This window comes from Vulpes vulpes, chromosome 13, assembly GCF_048418805.1.
Source record: "Vulpes vulpes isolate BD-2025 chromosome 13, VulVul3, whole genome shotgun sequence".
Taxonomy (NCBI): Eukaryota; Metazoa; Chordata; class Mammalia; order Carnivora; family Canidae; genus Vulpes; species Vulpes vulpes.
Window position 1 is genome coordinate 1,783,133 of NC_132792.1, and position 24,557 is coordinate 1,807,689.

At 44.6% G+C, this 24,557-nt stretch overlaps 1 protein-coding gene across 39 annotated transcripts in view; it reads left to right on the forward strand.

Moving 5' to 3' along the window:
* The window catches only part of PTK2 (protein tyrosine kinase 2), a 262,273-nt gene that overhangs the window by 175,036 nt on the left and 62,680 nt on the right, over positions 1–24,557 (forward strand). For 13 of the 39 annotated variants that reach the window (XR_011996489.1, XM_072733844.1, XM_072733845.1 and 10 more), the window contains 4 exons: positions 11,431–11,487; positions 14,018–14,115; positions 23,106–23,190; positions 24,367–24,467. Coding sequence is in view for 37 of the 39 variants with exons in the window: in XM_072733844.1 (XP_072589945.1) it covers positions 11,431–11,487; positions 14,018–14,115; positions 23,106–23,190; positions 24,367–24,467 (341 nt within the window). In the remaining 2 variants the exon portion in view is untranslated. Of the gene's footprint in view, positions 1–4,315; positions 4,400–5,383; positions 5,402–11,430; positions 11,488–12,900; positions 12,922–14,017; positions 14,116–23,105; positions 23,191–24,366; positions 24,468–24,557 lie in introns of all 39 variants that reach the window. The other 26 variants (XR_011996488.1, XM_072733824.1, XM_072733826.1 and 23 more) reach the window with 5 other exon arrangements.

Consider the following 24,557-nt stretch of genomic DNA (forward strand, 5'->3'; position numbering starts at 1 on the left):
AGAGCAGAACAAGGAGTACGACAGCAAACTAAACAGGATATTCACTTTTCCAGTCTTTCCTGGCCACACACATCTGTTACCTTAGCCTGTGCACCTGTTTCCAGCATGGAGCATATGCCCACCTTCCCCCGATCACCTCCACATAGTCAGGGGCAATGTAGTGCTTTATCTGTTGAAGAGATTGTGTCACCTACGCTGCATCCCCACCCTCTGGGTCTAGCTGGGCACAACCCTGTGATCGATGCTGAAGCCCCTATATTTCTGTGTTCCCTAGGAGCTGCTCATTAGGATCCAGGGAAGTTTGGTCAGATTCAGGTGCAGTGATTTTGCTTTACAAGAATACACCGCCCACAGCTGGCTGTGTCTACATGACACTAAGACTGACCAGTAGATTTGGTTGTGTGTGACCCCCCATCATGAGGTTCCTGTGGGCATTACACCCAAGAGCCTCAGCGGCCACATGCCTGGATTATGTCAGGGGCCGCAGAGTGGCCACACGTGACTTGCGCTGTGCTTTCCGTTATTTAGCGCTTATACTTGTAAAGATAGCTTTTCCTGATCGGCTGTTCAGTTGCTCTGAGAAGATGAGAAAACTGCTTATTCCCTGTATTTTCTAGTTTTTAAAATGATGAGTTGCCTCGCTAACCAGATCTTGTGCCTCTGTGCTTTCAAGCATCAGTACAAATTTGTGGGGTTTTGGCATTGTCAGGGGCAGGGGGCTCCCACGACTGAGCCGGGTTGGATGGTTGCTAGGGCTGTTTCCCCCCACATATCATCGGCCCTGACCTGTACTGTCTGAGCAAAGAGGTGGGCCTGAGAAGCATGTCACAGGGACTGTTGTTTCACTTGTGCAGCTAAAGATGAGCGGGAAAGCGCTGATCCCCTCACACTGACCCCGGGTGTGCCAACTCCTTGAGCAGCCCTGTGTGTTCTCTCCCGCCCTCACCTGCATCTTCTCTGAGCCCCTGGTCGCCTCCCCTCCCCAGTGGTGGCCCCTGCCACCCTCGTAGTCACAGCCATGGCTTCCCCTCCGAGCCGTCGCCACACCTGGACTGGAGGTGAACCCAGTATCCATTGCTTCTTGTTACCCCTTCCAAACTGTCCTCCCTCAGAACAAGACTGTCCTGCATTTCTGGCACACGGCTACCCCCCCCCCCCCCCCCCCCCGCCCGGCGCCCTCCAAGTCCCAGATGATCTCCATGTTCGTGCTAGAGGATTCTTCCAACCACTGGCCCCTGCCGGTGGGGCTCTGGCCCTCTTCTTGTTGGCCTGAGAACGGAACTTGGCATAGAAGGCATTGTGGCCCCGTCATCCTGCTTCTGAAGATTGTGCTTCCCTGGCTTTTTGCCTTCCTTACTGCTACAACCCCAGTCTCCACGTGGGATGACCCCAGCTCTCAGTCTTCGGGCCTCTTCCCTGCCGGCAGTTGCCTCCTTGAGGATCTTACTGTTTCATGCCTTAATTATGCTGGCGACTCCCAAATTGTCATCTTAATCCCAGAAGCTTCCCTGAACTCTACTCTTGCAGCCAACTATCTCTTCAGCAGGTCCACTCTGAGGTCTCATGAGAATCTCATGCTTAACTGTGCTCGAAAGTGAACTCCTGGTCTCCCCACCAAGCACATACTCCTCAGTCTCTCCTCTTATTAAGTGGTGGTTCCTTCCTTCTTGCTGATCAGACCAGAGGCTTTGGGGTTGTTCTGATGCTGTGCTGCTTCTTCCTCTACATTCAGTTGATTGGCACATCCTAGGGGGCTCCGTCCTCTGAGTGTATTCAGTCCAAGCTTTCCACGCACCTGCCCTTGTTCAGACGCACATACTCCGTGCCTTGTTTCTTGCAGTAGCCTGGGCAGTTCTCCTTACACCCTGTTACAGCACCCCAGGAAACCTTTAAAGGCTAAGGCCAATCCTCTCACTTCCTTTTTCACCTGTGTCCACCCCACATCATTCACAGTGACAGCCAGAGCCCTGACATGGGCTCCCAAGTGTGTATCATCACACACACACACACACACACACACACACACGTGCGCATGCGCGCGCGCACACACACACACACCGACTCTTGCATCATCCTGCCTGACCTCCCTGCTCTTTGGCGTGTGGCCCAGGCTCCCTTCTGCAGAGGCAGTGCTCAGCTGCTGCTTCTTCTGCCCCGATGTTTGCACCGCCCTCTCCCTCTGCCCCTCAAGGCATTTTACAAGCAACTCCTTCCATATTTAAAGTTGCAGCCACACTAGAAAATAAATACTCCATGCCCACCTCTGCTCTGTTTTTCTCTATAGCTCTTAGTATTGACACACCAGGTAATTTACCTTTTTGTTTGTTTTCCCCCCATACTAGAATTTATAAACTGAATAAGGTAGGAGTCGGGGGACGTGTTTGCTGTAAACACAGCATCTATATACAGTGTGTCCTGCTCACGGTAGGTGTTCAACAAATGTAAAGTCATCGTCTTGAATAAAATAATTACCTACATAAATAGAAGAAGAGTCCTAATAGCATTTTTAATGATGTAGGGTAACCTTGGTATTACTGAAGAAAAGTTAAATTTTTTTGAAACTATTTGCCTTTTAAGTCAATATAAAGAGTACTCAGCTCTGTTTAGAAAGAAAATAAACAATAGAAAAATGGGACCAGCTAGCACTTAGGCAGTGGCTGCCCGGGGACAGGTGCCTGGGGAATCCCTTGGGCCTTCTCCACGGCTCCACTCAAGGAAGCCTCATTTTATAAATAAAACACAAACAAGCGCGGTTAACTTTTCCAAGGTCAAGGAATGAGTGGTGAAGCCAGCATCTCAATTCAAATACCTGTTCTTTGTATTTGTTATGTCTCCATAATTCCACACGTAGAAGATGGGTTTAAGAACAGTTAAAATGAAGCCTCTCATATTCTTTATCAAATTCACTATGTTTATATCCTGGCCCACTTACCTTTGTTCATTTTTTTCCCCCTTGAGCCATTTGAAAGCACTTGCCGACATGGTGGGTCCCTTTACTTAGAAATGCTCCAGTGTGTATTTTCTGAGACCAAAGATGTCATCTTACATGCTCATAACATAATTACAGAAATGAGAAAATGTACTCCTGATGGAATGCTGTCACCTTCCCCACGGTCCATGTTCCTGTCTCACCTGGGCACGTCCCTGCCCTCATCCCTGCCCTCCTCCTCGGCCCCAGGCCCGGGCTCCATCCAGCCTGACAGTGCATTCAGGCTTCGCACCAGGCCCCCGTTCTTCCCCGACAACCACGGGCAGCTGATGGGGGGAGATGCAACCCTTAGTAATGGGGCTGGGGTCCTGGCCCAGCATCTGAAATATCGCCACGTGCTATGTTTCCATTCCTCTTGCTTCTGTTCCTGACACGTTGATACCGTCTGTAAGTCTTCTGCCTTCGGTGGATCCGGGTCCCACTCTCCCTGGGTCTCACCTGAAGTACTGGCCTTTCTCGACGGGACCCCTGGGAAATGCAGTTGAGTGTTGCACGTCTCCTGCGTCTTCTGTGTCACATGTTCTCACCACTGCATCTTCAAGAGCCGTATGTGCCCTGTGCTGACCTCACCTTGACAGATGCCCACTGTTCCCCGTACCACACCATAATTGTTGCTTCTTGGGGCTGCTGTGCGGCGTGCTCCTGGCGGGCAAGGATGCAGCTCGTGTCCAGGGCAGAGGGGACTGGCTGTCACAGGAGTCTACAGTACGTGAGTGAGGCAGCAAGTGAGCAGACGACCCTAGTGAGTAGGGGGCTCTGCGGCCTGTGTGTTCAGACATCCCCATCACAGTTTTTATGTTTAGGTCATATATATAGGGTATACACTTAAGGTCTGAGAGCCTGTGTCTTTGCTGATGATTTGGGAAAAAGTGCTCGTAAGACTCTTTCGCAAATCGGGATCTGCTAGGTTCTGGCAATTTTTCTTTATGGCTGAATGTTCACAGGATCCTTGAATTATTTACTGGTCTTTGTTTATTGTCTTGTTTCGTTTTGTTTTAGTTTTGTTATTTGTAAAAATATCTGTGACACCTACACTTGGCTGGCTCTGCAGAGCTGGGAAACTCATGTGTCTGGCTGCAAGTTTCGATACCTAGTGCTAATCTTTGCTAAAAGAGGAACTTGTATTTTAAAATATTAATATGATTTTTAAAACTAAAGTCAATCATAGTAAGAGATAAAGTGTGCCAATAGTCAAATAAAAGCATCGCAATTTTGTATTTGCTTTTATACATCTGCCTTAAAATGTAACATAAGTTTTCTTTTGTATTTTTGTATGAAATAATGTGTTTCTATTTTTCTCTTTCTTCCTCTTGCCTCTTTATAAAGGAGTCAGTCCCTGCCAACATAAAGTTAAGAAAGCTAGGCGCTTTCTCCCTTTGGTCTTCTGTTCCCATGAGCCTTCTCCTACGGGTACTGCACTCGCTCGCGCCAGCTCTCACTAACCGCCGCGCCCTGGCAGCAGGCCTAACGGGACGCTTGTAGACTGTCCTGAGCAGAGTGTGCCTTAATTGGGTGTCAGCGTATGTGCTGTCTGCTGCTCAGCAGCCATACGGGGGCGACGGTTCATGTTGACCGTCTTTGGGCTGCTCTCCAAGAGAAGACTTGCCTGTTGGCTGGTTTTTAAATGCATGACAGGGCAAGGCGTGGCTTCCTGGTTTCGTTTATGGGGTCCTCATGTTCTACCTCAGGGGCCACCAGCAGGTACCTCGTTTTCCACTGCGGGTTTCCTAAAGTGGCATGCAGCTGAACAGAGAATGGTCAGAGTGAGCCCCAGGCTGTTTTTCATGCTTTGCTGGCAGATACTCAGGGATGCCTCAGAGCAGAGGCAGCCAGGCCACTTGGATCATTTTCTGGAAAGTGGAGATTATTTGTATCATCAGAATAGGAATTTCTCCAAACACTGCATAAATTTAAGTGGAAGCTTGACTTGTACAGCTTGTGTGCTGGGCCTGGCCTGTGGCTCCATGTAATTGGACCCCATGGCTCACTGGGGGAGGCTGGCCTTCACCAGACACATTAATGACTGGTTATCTTCATTTTTATCTGACAGGATGCTTCCCTTTGAGGGGATAAAGGCTATTTTTAGCATTTAACTGCGAGAGCCTATCAGATTAATTTTGCTCAGTATGGTAGAAACCAGCTTTACAGAACTTCTGTGGAACTTTGTATGACGTGTGGATAGCTGGAAACTCAGCATAATGCCCTTACACCAAGTAAACGCACTCACTACTGCAGTTGCTCTTTCATCTTTTGAATTAGACCTGGGGGGTGATTTTTTTGTTTTCCTTGTGCTTTGACTTACTTGTCTTTTTAATAGTGTGTCTCCTTCTCTCCCCTCCCTGCCCTCCTTCCTCCCCCACCCTCCCTTTCTTTGCATGCCACCTGGATCTGCAGATGAAATTAGTGGGGACGGTAATATTTATTTTCACGTTTGTGTTACTAATAGAGTTATTTAACCGTAAAAATGGTTTAGTATTTAATGAGAGGCAAAATGTGGTTTTGATCCAGAAAAGCACATATGAAAAAATAATGATGTGAACAAATGATCTCTTAAAAATTGTTTAGGGCTTTGCCAGTTTCTCTGTCATGTCTCAGTGGTAAATTTGGGTTGGGTATACACATAGTGAATTTTCTGGATTTCAGTATTAACACTTTAGATTTCTAGAACAATTGTCAAAAACAGTACTAGTCAATAAGATTAGTCGCACTTGAAAGCTTTAAATAATAGAAGTTCATAGAGCATTTCCCAAGGACTGTGTATATATACATACACATACATACATGTATATATATATCATAATTCTTAGCTTGAGAGTAGATAGCAGAAAGGAAGGAATGAAAAGTGATTTTTAAGAATCATACAAACTAGAGAAATATCTGCAACAGTGATAATGACTATTCTTCAAGCGGTCGAGTGTAGTACTTAAAAAACTAGAAATTTGAAAGTCAGGTATTGTGTTTTATGTTCTCCGCTTCATGTGCTGCCTGCATGGAACTTCATACTCTTTACACTAAACTCAAATTACAGGGAATAGCATTTTTCCTCATGATCACATGAGAGAGTGCTTTTACTGAAGGTTTCAGCTGTGTCATCTTCGTGGTAGGACTGATAACTCGAGTAGTGAAGGATCTTAACTAAACACGACTGAGAAAGCGTGTCTGTTCCAGGGACTGACAGCATGCAGATCCAGTCCTTGGTACTTACAGTTAGTTAGCAGTCACTGCTGGCGCGGAGCCCCCTGTGCACAGGCGCTTGGTGTGTGACTCCAGCATTGTCCTCTCTGCAGAGCCCAAGGGGGGCCTAAGGAGCACAGGCTCCAGCCTCATGCTCCCCCACTGCCCCATCATGTCACCAGCAGCCTGGTTGAAATTGCTTCATCTCATGTGTCTTCATCATAAAAGGCCTCAGCGGTTGTTGTGAGGATTACTGTAAAAGCATGAGAATTGGAACAAGTGTTTATAAACATGAGCTTATTCCCACATTCTATGTGATAAAATCATTTTCCCCACATTTGACTTTCCCAATTCTAGCAATCAGTTGGGGCAAGTATTTCTGCTCCCATTTTACAGATGAGTAAGCTGGACTTCAGGGCTTTAGTCACTTGGTCTAGGTCAGGAGGCCACACACTGAGGCCCATGGGCAAAATACAGCCTGCCTCTTTCCAATTGCCCCTGGAGCACAGGATTATTATTACTCTTTCTAATGATTGGGGGAAAATAAAAAAAAAGAATAGTGTTTGTGGCATCAGAACTGCATGAAATTCACATTTCAGGGTCCACAGGTAAGACTGTATTGCAGCACAGCCACAGCCATTGTGGTAGAGGGCTGCCTACCCGCTGGCCCACAGCAGCAGGGTTGGACAGTTGCAGCAGACACTGACCAGCGGAGTCTAAGAGACACGCTGTCTACCCTGGGACAGGGGAGAGCAGCCGACCCTGGGCTGGGTCATAGAGCCGTGGATACAAAAGAGCACAGAGGAGCCCTTCCCGGCTTCCAGGAGAGAACTCTTCCCTGCTTTCCGGGGCTCTGTGCTAGCGGCCCCTGTCCGTCATGCAGGTGGAACAGGAAGCCGGGCCATGGGCCAGCCCTGCTGAATTGCCCGAGTTGTCTTGTCCACAGAGATGTGGCTCTGTGGGATTGGTGTCCCGTTCTGACTTCCCGAGGGCAGCAGAGGGCGGCGGCCAGGGGAACGAGTTTTCAGAATTACAAGTGTCCAAGCCATGGCCCAAGCACCACAAGGGGAAAGGGGACCATTTTCCGCCAGGTGGTTGGAGGAGGTGCCCCTGAAGCACCCTGTCTACCCCCTCTCCCATGGTCGGTGAGCAGATGGTCTGCACTGGACAAATTTGTGAGCCTGAAGGCTCTTGTGCTGTTGCACCAACATGTGTGCCTTGGGCTCCAAAGGCGGCAGACAGCGTGACAGAGCATGAGGCTTGGACGCTGTGCAGCCGTGTCCTTGTTTTCAGTAGCAGCTTGACTCCACCTGTTCACCTTGCTCTAAGAGGAGAACTTCATTCTTTTCTCCCCTAAGTTCTGAGCTGTCACTGTCCTCTTTATGTGTCTTCCTCTCATTTTTATTTTACTACATATTGTGATACCCAGCCTTTCAAATTATTATGTTGTACAAGGTTTTAGGAGTCTCCATTTTTAAAAATGTTTGTTTTGAAATATTTAATTCATGGAAATAGTCTCCCAAATACACAGGTCCCCATCCTTTGAACATTCCTGGAGCCAAACTGTGCTCATGTTGGAAGGTGGGGAGAGATCCCCCAAATATCCTAGAGGAATATTCCATAGTTTCATAGCATAGGGTACATGGTCTCACAGAAGTCCCCAGGGGCTTTTTGGTGGAGCGTGCAACTCTTGATCTGGGGGTTGGAGTTCAAGTTCCACATTAGGTGTAGAGATTACTTTAAAAACTTTAAAAGATATATAAAAGTCCCTATAAATGTTGTGGAAGATAATAAAGGATGAGGCCCGGGACAGCACAGCCCAGGCTCTGTGCCTAAGCGCTGCTGTGAGTAGCAGCCTGCCACCGATTGGCTTTGGGACCTTGAGGAACTGACTTGTGCCCTGGGAGCCCCAGCCTCCTGTCTGTGAAGTGGGACGATGCTAGCAGTACCCCCTCCCTGGATCAGCGTTAACAGTTTCTAATAACGTCCGCGGTGTGGTGAGCTCAGGAATGCTGCCATCATCGTCAGTAGGCAGATCTGGCTTTCCTTATTGGTGCTCAGATCTTCAACTTGTTTCCTTTCTTTATGTTTGTTTTCCTTGTATCATTGTTTGGGGAGACCTGGCAATTTCAAGTCAGGCTCCAGTTTTTCAGGGGCCCTTAAATGCCTCTTGTATCAGTATCATATCCTGAAACGCTAAAAACCGGGTAAGGAAAATAGAACCAAGTCAATATCAAGCATTCTTGGGGAAATACGCCACGTATTACAACCTGAAAGCTCCTATGTAGAGATTACGATGAAACTTCTATAGGTCTGTGTGCCTTCAACAGCAGTGACTGTTCCTTAGGAACCAGCTCAGAGGCCACTAGTACCGTTCACTGCAGCGAAAAGTCTCTAGTCATGGTACAGCTCAGTACACATGTCTACACCTCGGTGTCAGCCTGAGTGATTCCCAGATAGCTTTCCAATCCAAAGAGAGGAAGGAATTACAGGCTCTTTTGTGATTGTGTCAATTAATTAAGGTATCTGCAACTTGATTTTTCCCAAATCAATTTTGTATGCTAGCCTGATGTATATCAGCCATTTAATTTTTATGGCTTCATAATATTTTCAGAGGTTAGTATTTCTAGTGAGGCTTTTCTAAAAAGAGACAGTCTCAGAAGCCATTGCAGTCAAACCAGGAGGGCCGACTGAGAGTCTCAGCAGTCAGGAACCCCTCTGCTGCCAGATTCTTCCCCGAGAGCACTCAGAAGAAGCAAAACCACACGGATCATCTATCATGCACAGGTCCACACCTCGACTTTGTATGTATCTCCTGTAATCCTCATAACAACCCTGCAAGGTGGATGTGTCCCCATTTTACACACAAGGGCACAGCTACAGCAGACAGGTGAGATGACCTCGCGGGGTGGAGCAGGGTATGTGCCCGTCCCGGGCGCTGCAGCTCCACCCCGTATGGTCTGCAGGACCCTGCATGGACCACATACTTCTTTGCCTCAGCTTTAGTCTGCTCACTGTGTGGTCGCAGTGAAGTCCTCTCTTCAGCAAGTACGTGCCTTACCCCTTCTGTGTGCCAGGCACCATGTTGGGTGCTGAGATGAGTGGAAGATGCACGAGGGCTCTGCTCCCCTGGGCTCTCTGTGTGGAGCGGGCAGACAGTTGACAAGGAACAAGAGGACTGCCAGCTGGTTGGTAGTGATGGCACTGAGGAAAGTAAGCCGGGCAGCATAACTAAGATTGGGGGGGGGTCGGGGGCAGGTTAGTTTGAGGCAGGTCTCTGGCTGGATGACGCTTCAGCTGACACCAGAATTGGCTGAGCCAGCATGAGCTCTACTGTGGGGTAAGTCCTGGGTGAGAGGCCTACTCTGATATCGTTGGCAGCTTTGTGCCCTTCTCCGTCAGGCAGGCAGTGACCCCCCAGCCACAAAAGGAATCATGACAAGGGGGTTGATGGATCTGTGACGTCTCCTTAGTAGAGCAAAGGGCCAGGTGCAAGGGTCCCTGAAACACTTCTGGTAATGGGGCAGCAAGGGAAGCAGAGGCTGGGGGTCTGGCACCCGTCACCACCCAGATCCTGCCACCCCCGGGGTCACCTATTGTGTTCGGCCTCTACAGGTGTGTGCTTTGTAGGAAGGCAGTGAGGGTAGAGCCTGTTGTTGGTGGAAATTCTGCCTTAGTTAGCTTCCTGAGGGAAGGGCACAAATCACAGAACAAGGAGGGAAAACAATCCCCAGATGCCATGTGTGTGACGTGTTGCTTCTTTTGTCTCAGCTACTCGTGTAGATTCCTCCCCTGCGTGGTCCTTTTTCTTAAAGTGCCTTAGAAGCTCCCTTCTGTCCCCAAATATCATCTCCCACTGTCCTTCATTAAGCCAGCCTACACAAAAGCAAAGCTGCAGGCCGAGGACATGCCAGCGCACTGAGAACAGGGTAAGAGGGAGCAGTAAAGAAAGAAAAGAATGTAAAGGTTCTTTAATCCTGTAAGTAGTGTTACTGGTAACATGTAAGAACCATACAGATTATCCACCTCTCAGTAGGATTTAGGAATAGTTTACATTTACTAAATGCTTTAAGGAGAATTGATTTATTGATGTTGCACTCTGCTAGCTGAATTTTTTTTTTTTTTTACTTTAATCACTTTTAATTAAGAACTGAATTCTTCCAGGAACTGTGAGGTCTGATCTCAGTCATTACCATAGCAATATGTGGAATGATTGATCTCCTAAAGAACGTAGACTGTGTGTATTCTCTCTTTTCTATAATTTTGATATCTGAATGAAGTAGTCATGGCAGCACAAAGGAAAGAACACTTAGTTTTTAGTTTCTCTGGGGTTAAAGGTAGATGCTTGGTCAGATTTTCTCTTTGAAGAGCTCTCCTCAAAGATAATTCAGGAAGTGCTGCCCCTCCTTCCCTGGCCCAGCAGCTTACATCCTCAGGCTGGAGCAGCTAAAGCTTTTCCTCTTTATAGAAAGAGGAAAATGGGCAAGGCTTAAGTCAGCATAATTGTTGTCCAAGTGAGGGCTGTTTCCTTCAGATGAGTTTTCCCCGTTGATACGGAGGTGGGTTTCTAAGTCACTGTATTACTGAGAGGAGTAGTAGAAGCACTGCAGCTCCTTGGCATCATCTCAAAGAAGCCTCCTTTTACTATGCCGCCTCTTCCCATTCCATTCTTTCTGCTAGACCTTTTACCCTTCTGACATTAGCCTGTACGCTTCAACTACCTGAGCGTAGCGTGACAGGAGATGCCTTCCTGGGTTCCTTCCACCCGGAACAAATGAAACATGTTACCCAGTTAGTCTCCTCAGCAGTCAGGCTATCACTTTTGTTTTCCAAGAGGCCAGCGTTCAGATTCTGCTGTAGAGTCTACTTGTGAATAATGTCAGATTCTCAGTTTTTGAGATACCAGTCTCATTTGGAGAGCTCCTGGGAGATGGCAGTGTGGCCTTAAACACGTATTTGGTGTAGTTGAGGGAGAGTTTTGCAGTTGGTACATAGTTGCTCCCTGTCTTTCCGTTCTGCACAAGGGCTTTCTGTGCCAGCTCTTTGCTCCCTGAGAAACAAGTCTGTGTGTTATAACAGACTGCACCATGATGTCACTTTATTTCCATAAATGACTCATGTGTGAGCAAAAATTGAGTAATAGTGTTTTAAGAATATGTCGGCATAGTAGGAGATTTAGGCAGATCATTTTGCCTTTTCTAATTATATTAAAGGCCAGGAGGTCAAATATTTAACCTTTTCCAACATATCTGCTTCCTTTCCTACAGAAACAGATGATTATGCTGAGATTATAGACGAAGAAGATACCTACACCATGCCGTCAAGTAAGTAGGCTTCTGGTTTTATTCTTCAGATTTGACAGTATTTAACTTTTCAATATCTCACATTTAAATTTTAGTTACTGTTTTCTTAGAACTCTCTTTAATAGCTCACTGAGTGCATGACAGAAATATTCTCTTCAACCTTTAGAATCCTATTTTGTATTTGGCTAGTTTCAGGTCAGAAGCCTAAAAGTTCAAGTATCTATAGTAAGTTCTGCTTAGTTACAGGTTTTCCGTAATCTTGTGTCCTGGCTCTAGGATGATACAATGGTTATTGATTACAGAATATCTTCTCTGTAGATGATTTTTTTGTTTAAAGTTAAATATATATACACACCTATATATTCACTTCAAAAAAATACTCATATTCACTTCATTGCATTTCAATTAATTGTGTTCCGCCAGCATTCTGCTTCTCTCTGTTGTGTGCTGCTTCTTGATTTCAGAGAACCTGGAAGCCAGATTCCATGTTGGAGGATACAGCCCCAGATCTTGAATTGGAGACACATTTGAAATTTCACTCACATTAAAGAAAATGTTTTAGGGGCACTTGGCTGGCTCAATCATTAGAGTGTGTGACTCTTGATCTCAGAGTTGCAAGTTCAGTCCCCACGTGTGGCATAGAATTTACTTTAAAATTTTTTTTTTTAATTTTAAAAAACATGGTTTTTTTTAAATTAAAAAAAAAAAAAAACAGTTAACTATATCGTTTAAAGAAGCTCAATTATGATCCTACCTTACAGCCCCAGAGGCCTTAATAATTTAATATCTGATGTCCTGATTTCAATAGAGCCATACATATTTGTAAAATAAATGTTTCAGGGACTTTATTTACCCTGTTTGAATTTTTAAAAAGATGCTATTTTAAAAGATGCTCTCATTTGGATTAATGGTACATGTTGAAGAGGCATTACCAACATCAGGCCTGCATTATCCCAGGTGCACTCTGAATCCCCTTATAAGAGCTCCTGTATTAGAGTGGTTCAAAACAGAAGGAAGAGCTGAAACATGCATTTTGACTTTCAGTAGCAACATGGAAAGATGTTTAAATTTAGGTTAGCCTTTGAGTCCCTTACACATTCCTACAGAGAATCCAAATTTGTATTTGTGTACTTACCATTCAGTGTTGAGTAGTAAGGTCCAGACCCCACAAAAATGAGTTCTCATGCAAGAATTTACGAAATGGAGATTAATAATCATTGTTGACATCACATCAAGTTAATATGAGGAGATTGAGAGTTTGCTTGTGTCTAGTCCTCTTTTTTTTTTTTTTTTTTTAAACTGATGTTTGTGGTTAAAATATGTAGCAAAGTAAATGTTGAAATGTACTCTCGGAATTTGTTGTTGTTAACCTAATTGCTATTAGTTATTTCTAAGCAAGGTCTTCAATTTTTTTCTCCCTTAATTGCAATACAGAAAGCTATGGAATAGATGAAGGTAACAGGATTCCTTTAAAATAACTGCATTTGCTTGCAATTGCAACCTATGGAATGATGTGGGATGTTTCAGTTTTCAGTAACTTTATCTTTAAACTACTTTCCATTGGTTTATTCATGCTGTTAAACCAATGGAACTACTAGCTAAAGTGATTTTAAAGAGGAAAAGAACTATCTAAAATTGGGTTGGGTTTTCTGTGCAGTTTATAATTTGATAAGCCAGGGGGGTGAGTTTTGAAATATTTGGCTATGCTTTTATTCCATTGGCAGCTACACTAATGGAATACACACAGTGTGGGTTGTGCAGACAGGCTTCCCTGCTGGAGAGAATAAAAAATACTAAGCAGTTAATTGGATTAGAACCAATTGACAAGGTTTCTAGTGGGTATCTTATTTCCACGTGCCTCAACAGCCTACTAAATAATTGGTTTTGTGTAAAATCACAATGACTTAATATATTAATTTGAGGCAAATGTTCTGAAAAATATAAAATATTCATAATTTATAATGTGATATGTTCAGCCTTGATTCCAAGTCACCTGATTTTGAAATTAGTTTTTAGAAGTGACCTCTTTAAACTCTTTTAGCTCCATGAATAATATAGATAGGATCGTCAGAAAGTGGAAAACTCTTAAACTTTTAAAACGTAAAGTTTCTCATGACAGTTTTTCTGTTGCCTCCCGATTTTCAAACTTCAGTTATTCATTAAATAATTGCTTTAAATAACTGTGATTTTTAGCCTTTCATATATTAATACCTAAACTAATAGCACTGATTACCTAAGCATATAATTTACTACTTGGAGAAACTATTTAGAAAACTATCAGACAGATATAAACTAAATCAACATTTAAAAAATGTGAAAAAAATCTACCTTTAATAGAACTCACATGGTTTTGGTAGTTCATGTGATGCTGTAACAGTTTATATAATTCCTTTTAAAACAGTGTTTAAGAGAATTCCACTCTATGTAAAGCATTTTCATAGAATGATGTGCCACCAGTGCAATTGGTACTCATGGATGATAATGAAATGAAATGTGTCAAGTGTCGTTTCTACATTTGGAATGTTGTACTTACATATATCCTGTTTTGCAGCCAGGGATTATGAGATTCAGAGAGAAAGAATCGAGCTTGGACGCTGCATCGGGGAAGGCCAGTTTGGAGATGTCCATCAAGGCGTTTATATGAGCCCAGTAAGTCCTCCACGGTGACCAGGATTTGGCATTCCTTTTTGACCCTTGCCTCTTGTTTGTCTTCATGAGTCCTCGGTTCTTTGCACATGTCTTTTACAAAGCTCGTCATACATATCAACCTACTTGGTATATTGAGAAACAGAAAAATGGCACACTTAGCTCTCAGAGGGCTGGGTCGGTCCATTGATTTTACTCTTCTTGCAGCCTCTCTCTTCATTGTAGATTCCACAATGATTGTCCATTGCATGGAGTTGACAGATGACCAGCATTGACAGCAGCTGGCCAGTATTCCCAGCTGGCCAGTATTCCCAAATTAATGTTCTCAAGGGAAGAACATTAATTTACCCCACACTATCCTCCAGAAGGGATCAACAAATTTTTAAAATTAAAAAAAATTTTTTTTAATTATTTCTTTAATAATAGTTTTATTGAGGTATAAATCACATACCATAAAATTTACTTTTTTAAAATGTACAATTGAGTGGTTTTTTAATATATTGATGGAGTTGTATATCCACCACCACAATCCACCCTAGCACATTTTCTTTGCCCCAGAAAGAAGAAAGAAAGAAAGAAAGAAAGAAAGAAAGAAAGAAAGAAAGAAAGAAAGAAAGAAAGAAAGAAAGAAACCCCCACATCCCTTAGCATTCACTCTCATTCCACCTTACCTCCAGCTCCTGGTAGCCACTCGTCTGCTTTCTGCTTCTGTAGATTAGCCTGTTCTGGACGTTTCATGTAAATGGGCTCATATGATATATGGCCTTTTGTGATGGACTTTCAGTTAACATGTTTTCAGGAGTAATCCATGTTGTAGTGTGTATCAGGGCTTCGATTCTTTTCATTGCTAAATAACATTCGATTGTATGGATAGACCACTTTTTGTCTGTTTTTCAGTTGATGGTCATTTGGGTTGTTACCATGTCTTAGCTGCTACAAATAATACCTCTGTGAACACTCTTGTACAGGTTTGTGTGTGAATAGCTTCCAGTTCTCTTGAGTAGATATCTGGGAGTGGAATTGCTGGGCCACATGGTAACTGCTCTTTGACTGACTGCTGAACTGTCTCCAGAGAAACTGTGACATTTCTATTCCTAGCAGCAGTGTATAAAGAGTGCCCATTTCTCTGCATCCCTACCAACACTGGTTATTGTATCTATTTTTATTAGATCAGTAATTTTAAAACATTTTAAAATAATAGTACAGAGGCACCTGGGTGGCTCAGTTGGCTAAATGTCCAACTTTTTTTTTTTTTAAGATTTTATTTATATTGGGACGCCTAGGTGGCTCAGTGGTTGAGCGCCCGCCTTCGGTCCAGGGTGTGATCCTGGAGTCCCAGGATCAAGTCCCACATAGGCCTCCCTACATGGAGCCTGCTTCTCTCTCTGCCTGTGTTTCTGCCTTTCTCTGTCTCTCTCTGTCTCTCGTGAATAAAATCTAAAACAAATAAAAAAGATTTTATTTATTCATGAGAGACACACAGAGAGAGGCAGAGACATAGGCAGAAGGAGAAGCAGGCTCCCCACAGGAACCCTGAACTCCGTCCCAGGACCATGGGATCACAACCTGAGCCAAAGGCAGATGCTCAACCACTGAGCTACACAGGTGCCCCTAACTGTTTAACTCTTGATTTTAGGTCTTGATCTCAGGGCTGTGGGTCCTAGCCCCACGTTGGGCCTCCATGCTAGGCGTGAAGCCTACTTTTAAAGAAAGAGAGAAAATAAGAGTACATACTCGCTCAAGAAACTTTTTAAAGAGGTGTACACAGATGGTGCTAATAAAGGTACACAGACTATCCCCATCTTAACGATGGTTGTATATAAGGGTGGTTCAGCTTAACAGTTTTTTTACTTTATGTGTTACATTTGGTATGTATATTATGCACACTTTCAACTTAGGATGTTTTCAACTTATGATGGGTTTATCAGGACGTAACTCCCATCTTCAGTCAATGAAGGTCTGTAGTAACACAGATGATTGACCTTTTGTGTGACCCCTGCTTTGGAAACTGCAAATGGCATTTTCCCCAGTAATTCCATACCTGTCAGTTTTTCATATCCTTTGTACATGCACAGGTGACATAGTGATTACTAGTTCCATTATTTTTGGAACTAGAGAGCTAAAAGAGTTTTTGTTTTGTTTTGTTTTTTGTTTTTGTCAGGAACAATGGACAATTGCCATCATGTCCCTAAACAAATGAGAGGTTTCATTTTTTTAAACTTCAGTTTTGAAAGCGAAAGCCTTTACCTTTTTTTTTTTTTTTGAGAGCCTTTACCTTTGTACTTACATACAACTCTGTCATTTATTATGTATTTCTAGCTGTTAACTCCTCTTCCAGTTGTTGTTGTTTTTTTTGGGGGGGGGGTTTGATGGGTTTTGTTTTGTTTTGTTTTGTTTTACAATATCTATATTATCTTCGTAATTCTCGTAACTTTGTTCTTTGAGGCAAAATGCAGTAGAAAGAGCCCTGGATCTAAAGTTACTCAAAGACCAACTAACTTTTTGACTTGGCTACACCCAGCTGAGATGTGGGGGAGGTGAAGTTTTCTGACTGAATTACTCCATTTGAACTCAGTCATCTCTGAGCTCCCTGCAGTCCATAGATTGTTGATCGGCAAACAGTCTGAAGTTGCCACAGTAGAGCGACTTACTAGGACCACACAGATAATGGCAGGGTTAGTGGGCTTTATTTCATGCTTTTTTTTTTTTTTTAAGATTTATTTATTTATTCATGAGAGACACAGACTGAGAAAGAGAGGCAGAGACCCAGGCAGAGGGAGAAGCAGGCTCCTCACAGGGAGCCTGATGCAGGACTCAATCCCAGATCCTTGGATCACGACCTGAGCCAAAGGCAGGTGCCCAACAGCTGAGCCACCCAGGCGTCCCTATTTCATGTGTTTTTAAAATAACTAATCCATTTTAGTTGTGAAAATACAAGAGAACAATTTTTTTTAATATCCATTGTCTAATGTTTATTAAATATTTGTTGAATGAATCCCAAACACAAGAAAAATACCAGGGTTCACACTTTTTTGTTGAGTATCTTCCTGATATATGTTGTACATGACTGTTTGTTTTTAATGTGGGTGTCTAATTTTATAGTGCAAAGAATTCCATTCATTCCTCTGGGCTCCTATTAGGTCCTTTTTCCGGGTTATGTTCTTTGTTCTATAAGATCAAGTAACATTTCATCAAGGATTTTTAATAATCAGTCAGACAACAGCTCAGCACACACATCACAGCTAGAAACCTGCCACTGGTTACTTTGAGACTCAAGTAATTATTTCAGCAACAATTTCTCAGTCATGTACCACATGACAGCGAAGTGGCTAAGATATAAGAATGAACAAAACAGGCACAATTTCTGCTCTCACAGAACTTAAATTTTCTCTGAGACAGAAAGGGACAGGCAAATATACCAGCTGTCGAGTGGGGAAGAAGTACTCTGTGGAAAAAGCATGAGTAAGAGGAGGTTGAGGTGCTCTCCCCATGAGGTGGTCAAAGGAGGCCTTCTGATAGGTGGTGACACAGGAGCAGAGCCCTAAAGCAAGAAGGGTGCAGTCTACAGAAGGCCAGTGTGGCCGCAGAGGTGTGCAGGGGGAGGACCACAAAAGGAGAGGAGATACAGTCGGGTAGACCATGCATGGGGACCTGAAGTTCATTTTAAGAGCCAGTGAACACAGAGTCTGTCAAGACATTCGTTCACACGCATTGTTGTCTTCATTTGGTGAGGTGATGGGGCTTCTTCCTTACTATTTGAGCATCTGTTGATCACCTGCACATTCTTCCATCAAATCTCTTTTAGGGATCCCTGGGTGGCGCAGCGGTTTGGCGCCTGCCTTTGGCCCAGGGCGCGATCCTGGAGACCCGGGATCGAATCCCACGTCGGGCTCCCGGTGCATGGAGCCTGCTTCTCCCTCTGCCTATGTCTCTGCCTCTCTCTCTCTCTCTCTGATGACTATCATAGATAAATAAAAATTTAAAAAAAAAAAAAAAAATCTCTTTTAAAATTAATCCCAGAATAGCCCTTCTCTGGATTTCTTAAAATCTTTTAAATGCCTCCTAGTTGTTAATAATTCAGAGCCTAATCATATCTTTTATGGAGACATAGTGGGCACCAGTGTGGTACTTTCATTGAACATTGAAAGACCTCTCTCCCGTAAATATTGCTTGTATTTTGAAGGTTTTTAAAAGCCATACCTTGAGCAATTACCTCGGTGTGTTTGAATTTGCCTCTTTTAAAAGGTGTTTTAGGAAAAATTAAAAAAGAAATGACTTTGCTCAGGTTCAGTCTTGCTTGCTTTGAATTGACTTCTCCCACATTCTGGTGTCTGTGATGAGCCCCTTGATAGTTCAGCACTCTCCAGGCTTCTGCTGCCCCATGTGGGGGCCAGTAGCCACAGGTCCTAATCCTCGGACTGATGGCGAGCCCCTTGCTCTGTTCAGGTGTGGCCCGTGTGGAATCAGGTTCAGCACCCGTTGGAAACTGTCAGTTTTTAGAGAGCAGTACTTTCTTTTTTTTTTAAGATTTTATTTTATTTATTCATGAGAGACACAGAGAGAGAGACAGAGACACAGGTAGAGGGAGAAGCAGGCTCCATGCAGCGAGCTTGACGCAGAACTCGATCCTGGGTCTCCAGGATCATGCCCTGGGCTGAAGGCAAGAGAGCAGTACTTTACACTTCTTCACGTTGTCTTGCATAAAGCACCATGTCCAGTATGTGAGCACAAATTCACAGGGTTGATGATGATTTCATGGTCTTACAAAATTTTCTATTGTTGCTACTCAGAATTCCTGTTAAAAAGGGCATTTGGGGGACACCTGGGTGGCTCAGCAGTTGGGCGCCTGTCTGTGGTTCAGGTTGTGATCCTGGGATCTCAGGATCTGGGATTGAGTCCCACATCGGGCTCCCTGCATGGAGCCTGCTTCTCCCTCTGCCCATGTGTCTGCCTCTGTCTCTCACTCTGTGTCTTTCATGAATAAATAAATAAATCTTTAAAAAAGGGGGGGGGCATTTTGTGTCATTTCTGGAGTATACCAGCTGGCCCTATATTTAGATGGAGGTAGAATCCATGGTCCTGGTCCTAAAGGAGTTTCCCATCTGGTTAAGGAAAACAAAGACTAACTCAAAGCAAAGCAGTTAGATCTTGGCGTGGCGTATGGCTAGCCATTCTAAGAAGGCCCTCAGATCAGACATTTAGCAGACAGTTTTTTGTGCTCCCGTTCACGTTCTGCACCAGCAGCGACTGTCCTGCAGGGACCAGGCTACCATTACGACCTGGAGTCCTGCATGCCGCCTCTGCAGCTTAAGAAAGGGGACCCAAGGGATCCCTGGGTGGCGCAGCGGTTTGGCGCCTGCCTTTGGCCCAGGGCGCGATCCTGGAGACCGGGGATCGAATCCCACGTCGGGCTCCCGGTGCATGGAGCCTGCTTCTCCCTCTGCCTGTGTCTCTGCCTCTCTCTCTATCTCTCTGTGACTATCATAAATAAATAAAAATTTAAAAAAAAAAAAAAAAAAAAGAAAGGGGACCCAAGTTTGTGTTATAATCATTTTGCTATTTATATTTCTTCTCTTGTTTGAAAATGTTTAATATTCTAGAATCATATGGTGTGCAATTAGCGTGAAATCTAAAATTAATGCAATTTAAGATATTTTTAAGATATGCCACAGCTGACTCATAAGTGGCATCTGCATTCAAAAGAAAGGTTTTATTTTAATAGCATCCATTAACCACAAATATGTATTGAGCACCTACTAGGAATTTGGTACTGTTGTAAGGCAAACTTTTTTGGCAAATAAGACAATAAGGTTACCTACTGTCTTGAAACTTCTATTTCAGTGAGTGAAAATAATAATGTAAGTGACAGTGTATGCTATGTGTATATTGGAATGAATACTAATAATGTGTAGAATAATGACATTCTAATAACCTGAGAAGCGGTGGTAATGTAAAGTGACTCAAGGAAAATTCTGTGCTTGGAGCTTGTGGTGAGGGTTGTGCAGAACAGCAGGGAGCTAGCCTGTGGGGCAGGCCGCTGGGCACTGTTTTAGACAGGACAGTTTGAACAAGGATCTCAGCACAGATTTCTGGGGGAGGAGCTGTCCAGTCAGGCAGAACAAGAAAGGCAGCTGCAGGAAGTGGTGTTGCAGCCTAGAAACTGAGGCTAGTGTGAGAGGTTTGGGTGAAGAGGGGCCCTGGGGGCCCACAGCAGAGGGCTGGGCTTTTACTCCAGGTGTGTTACTGGGGACAGGAGGTGGTGGTGGTGGCAGAGCCAGTGAGTGAGCCTACAGCAGTGGCGAGAGCTGGGCAGCAGGTTCCAGATGCACTCTGTAGGTGGGGAACACAGGTCTTGTTCCTGGATTGTTGGATCCATGGGAGCTGAGGGAAATTGAAGAATCAGAACTGGCCACTAGGTTGTTGACTTTGAGCGTCTCTGTGAATTCTGTGTCTTAAGTGAGGCGAAGAAGGCTAAGGAGGAAATGTGTCTGGTGGTGGGCATATGTGAGGGCTCCCCAGGAAAACAGAAGCCCTAGGCTGTGGGTGCCTTCAAAACCGATTTGTTAAGAATTGGCTCATGTGATCATGGAAGCTGACAATTCTCAGATCTACAGATGGCCAGCTGGAGACCCAGGAGAACTGATGGTTTCTTATTTCCAGTCTGAGTCTAAAGGCCTAAGACCCAACATAGCTAGTGTACTTGTACTCCAAGGGGTAGAAAAAAAACAAGACAAAACAAAACAATGTCCAGCTCAAAGGTAATTGGACAGGAGGAATTTCCTCTTATTTAGGAGAGGATCAGTTTTTTGTTCTACTCAGGCCTTCAGCTGATCAGATGAGGCCCACCACATTAAGGAGGGCAACTTGCTTCACTCAGTCTATCTATTTGCTTATTAAATCCATTCCAGAAACACTCAGAATATGCTTGACCAAGTATCTGGGCACCCTGTCGGCCCCATCCACTTGACACATAAGATGATCCATCATAGCGGGATATCAGGAGTTCTGTTTTGGTGTTACCAAGTTTAAAATAACTTTGCTACATCCTCATCAAAATAGGCATGGGTGGGCTGGATATCAGAGTCTGAGCTGAAAAGCAAAGTGAGGATGACAGAGAGAATTTGAAAGTTGGTGTAGAAGTAGGACTGGACACTCAGTGAGGTCACCTTGCATCGAGCTGGCCTGGGGATCCAGCTCTGGGATGTTCCAGCGCTGAGAAGACAGGAACCAATGTCTTGTCTTCCCAGTGTCCTCCTGGGTCGTGTTTTCTGCCTGAGGCTGCTACTTCCAGGAATAGTGACTCAGAACCCAATAGCAAGGACTCTTCCGAGGGAGCTTGGCAAATTAGGCTTTGTCAACACAGAGAATCTCGCATGGGCACCATTTCAGAGCCAGATCTTGTGATGAGCAGCCACTCCATGCCGAGCTACCACCACTCCCTGCTGCTTGTCACACGTACACACTGCCCCAGTCACTCTGGAGGTGAAGCTCTGTTGAAGAGGGGACATGCCACTTAACAGCAGGGTGACCTTGGGCAAGCAGCTAAACCTGTCCACCTCTGGCTGACCTGGCTGTGAAATAGGTAGCCTGGAGCCTTCTGTATCTTGTCAGGCTATCTTACAGACAACCTGTAGGCCCAGTGAGATAATTTATAAAATCTATTGAGAAAACTAAAGAAATCAAGATGACACAGCCTTCTTCTGGGGCCTTGAGGCTGGATGCTTCTCACACCTGTGTGATGGCACCTTCATCTGATATTGTCCCCTCTCGGGAGCCTCTGGTGAGGACCCGGAGCCTGAGGCAGGGTGGAGTTTGGGACACAGCAGCCATGGCCAGGAGACCTAAGGCAGGGCTTCTTAAACCCTTGTCCATTTGCCGTGTTCTCCTGCTTCTTTCTCTCCCATCCTGTCCTCTTTGTCTTTTTTGCACCTTACGAAAACATCCAATGTGAAGAATATGTGGTGCTGGCAGAGACAACGTAGGGCCAAGGATAAGATGAGCACTTAAGTTGCTAATTAAAATCATGTATGGTATTCCATTAAGCTTTGGAATGGCCTCGTTTCTTGTCTGTCTCAAGCTCTGTCTTTCGAACTTGTTCAAGAAAACATCATCTTCTTTGGCAGGCAGGAGCTGATGGTTTCTCTTGACCTTGCCTACCACCCTCTTAGCCTACTGTGTGTCTTCTCTTCTCACCTACTTCCTGCGCTGCAGGGTGTCCGGGTGCAGCACTCATGCCCCTGCCCCACTGAGGATCTCCTCCAGCTGGATCTGACCCTGAGCTCACTCTGATTCTCCTTCCTTTTTTTTTCCCCTGATTCTCCTTCCTGCTCTCCTGTGCCACACTGGTCCCTGCCATCTGATGCCCCTCACCCCACCCTGCCCTGCCTGCAACACCCCACACTTGTCCCAGCTGCATCCCATCACAACGCCTCCCCTCGGGTCCCGGAGCATCCGTGAACCTGGCTGTGCCCCTGGCCAGCTCTCAGCAGTCCCTCCCTCCCTCCTTTGTTTTTTTTGTTTGTTTGGTTGGTTGGTTGTTTTTTTTTTTTGTCCTGGTCTCTGCCTCGCACGTCTTGGCACACTCCTTCCTTGTCCACAGCGCTGTTACCTACTAACATACTCTGGGATTCACTGGTTTCTTGTGTGCATTGTTCTTAGCGGGAAGGTAACCTTGAGTAGAACAGGAAACTTTACTGCCTTTTTGTTCACTGGTGTATCCTGAGCACCTGAAAGGCCACCTGGCACATGGCAGAAAGTGAATGCTTGTGGAACAATGAGTGAATGAATTACCTATATTGTAACATGTCTGGACATTTTTTCTGGGGATTTTGTAGAGTATTTGACATGTTCCTCTCTTGAGATTTTCAGTTCTGATTCTGTCTGGCCCAGAATCCACAGAGTTGCCATACAAACAGCTTGTCATGAATGTGTCCATTGATTCATACAGAGCTCTTTTTGCATGTGTGTGTGATTCTGAAATTTCCCTAACACAGGAGAATCCAGCTTTGGCGGTTGCAATTAAAACATGTAAAAACTGTACTTCGGACAGCGTGAGAGAGAAATTCCTTCAAGAAGCCTGTAAGTTTCTAGAAATTTCTGTGGAACTCCATTTGACTTTTTATTTGTGAAATATAAGGTATCTTTGAAGAAGTAAGAAAAATAATATTCTGACTTGTATGTGACAACCACAGTTACTATCTTGCCTTGCAAATTAATACCTGTATCTGTAGGGGCATATATCCACATGTTCCAGGTAAGCTGTGATGTTTAGGGGTGTAAAGGTAGACAGATTTACTGTCCCTGATCCTTCGGTACCTGTAGTGTTGGACATCCTGGCACTGGAATTGGGCAGATGTAGAAAGGAGTCCAGCCTGGTTGCCACCAGGCCCTAGGGTTGGGGGTGAGCAGGACAGACACGGTCCCACTTGATGGAGCTCACAGACTGGGGAAGAGCCAGGACCACCACCAATGCCCTACTCCTGCTGCAGCACCAGCCCATTGGCTCTCCGTTCATACATCTAGGGATGACACTGCTGGGAGGGTCAAGGGTGGGTAGATGTCCTCTGCTGAGTGCACACTTGTGGAGAGCCAGGATTTCATCCTGTTTGTCTGTACACATCAGGCTCTTTCTACCTGCCCTCAGGCTAGGATGTTCTTGCTGCTTTCATAGGGCTTGTCCCTTCTCATCTAACCGTGTGCTTAAAGTAGTTTGACCTCAGGAGATGTCACAAGACCATGTTCTCTCCTTCCTAAGTATTTATAACTAAATAAACATGGCCTAGAAGTTGTTATTGCCCCTATCTAGGCTTTTAGCTCCATGGGCCTAGGGCTGCTCAGACTCTATGCCCAGCACTGGACTGAATCCATCAGAGGCACTTGGTAGACACTGGTTGTGTGAATGAATCTCGGTGTCCTTCATCACATGGACATCGGAAGAATGCCTCTATTTGAGGAAACACTTAGCACCCAACAGTCCAATAAATTAATAAGTCATAGAGTAAGTCATATTGACTTTATCAACATATTATAACTTTTATCAAAATACATATTATACTTTAATCAAAAAAAGCCTGTCTTTAATGCTGTTCCTGTATCTCTGTATCCTATATCCTAAGGAGATAAAGCCTGGCAATGACTTCTGTCTCAACTAGTTTATTTCTACAGAGCATCTAAGCCAAGAAACACAGCATACGTCAGCCACCCTTACCTAACACTCTATCAAAAGAATGACTGTGGACAACTGTTTTTCCCTAGTAACAATGCGTCAGTTTGACCACCCTCACATTGTGAAGTTGATTGGCGTCATCACGGAGAACCCCGTCTGGATAATCATGGAGCTGTGCACGCTTGGAGAGGTATCCTGACCCCCAGACCTGGCCCATTTGGGTGCACTGCCAGCCCATTTGTCACAGTGACAGTGAAACGATGGTCTCATGCTTGGCAGT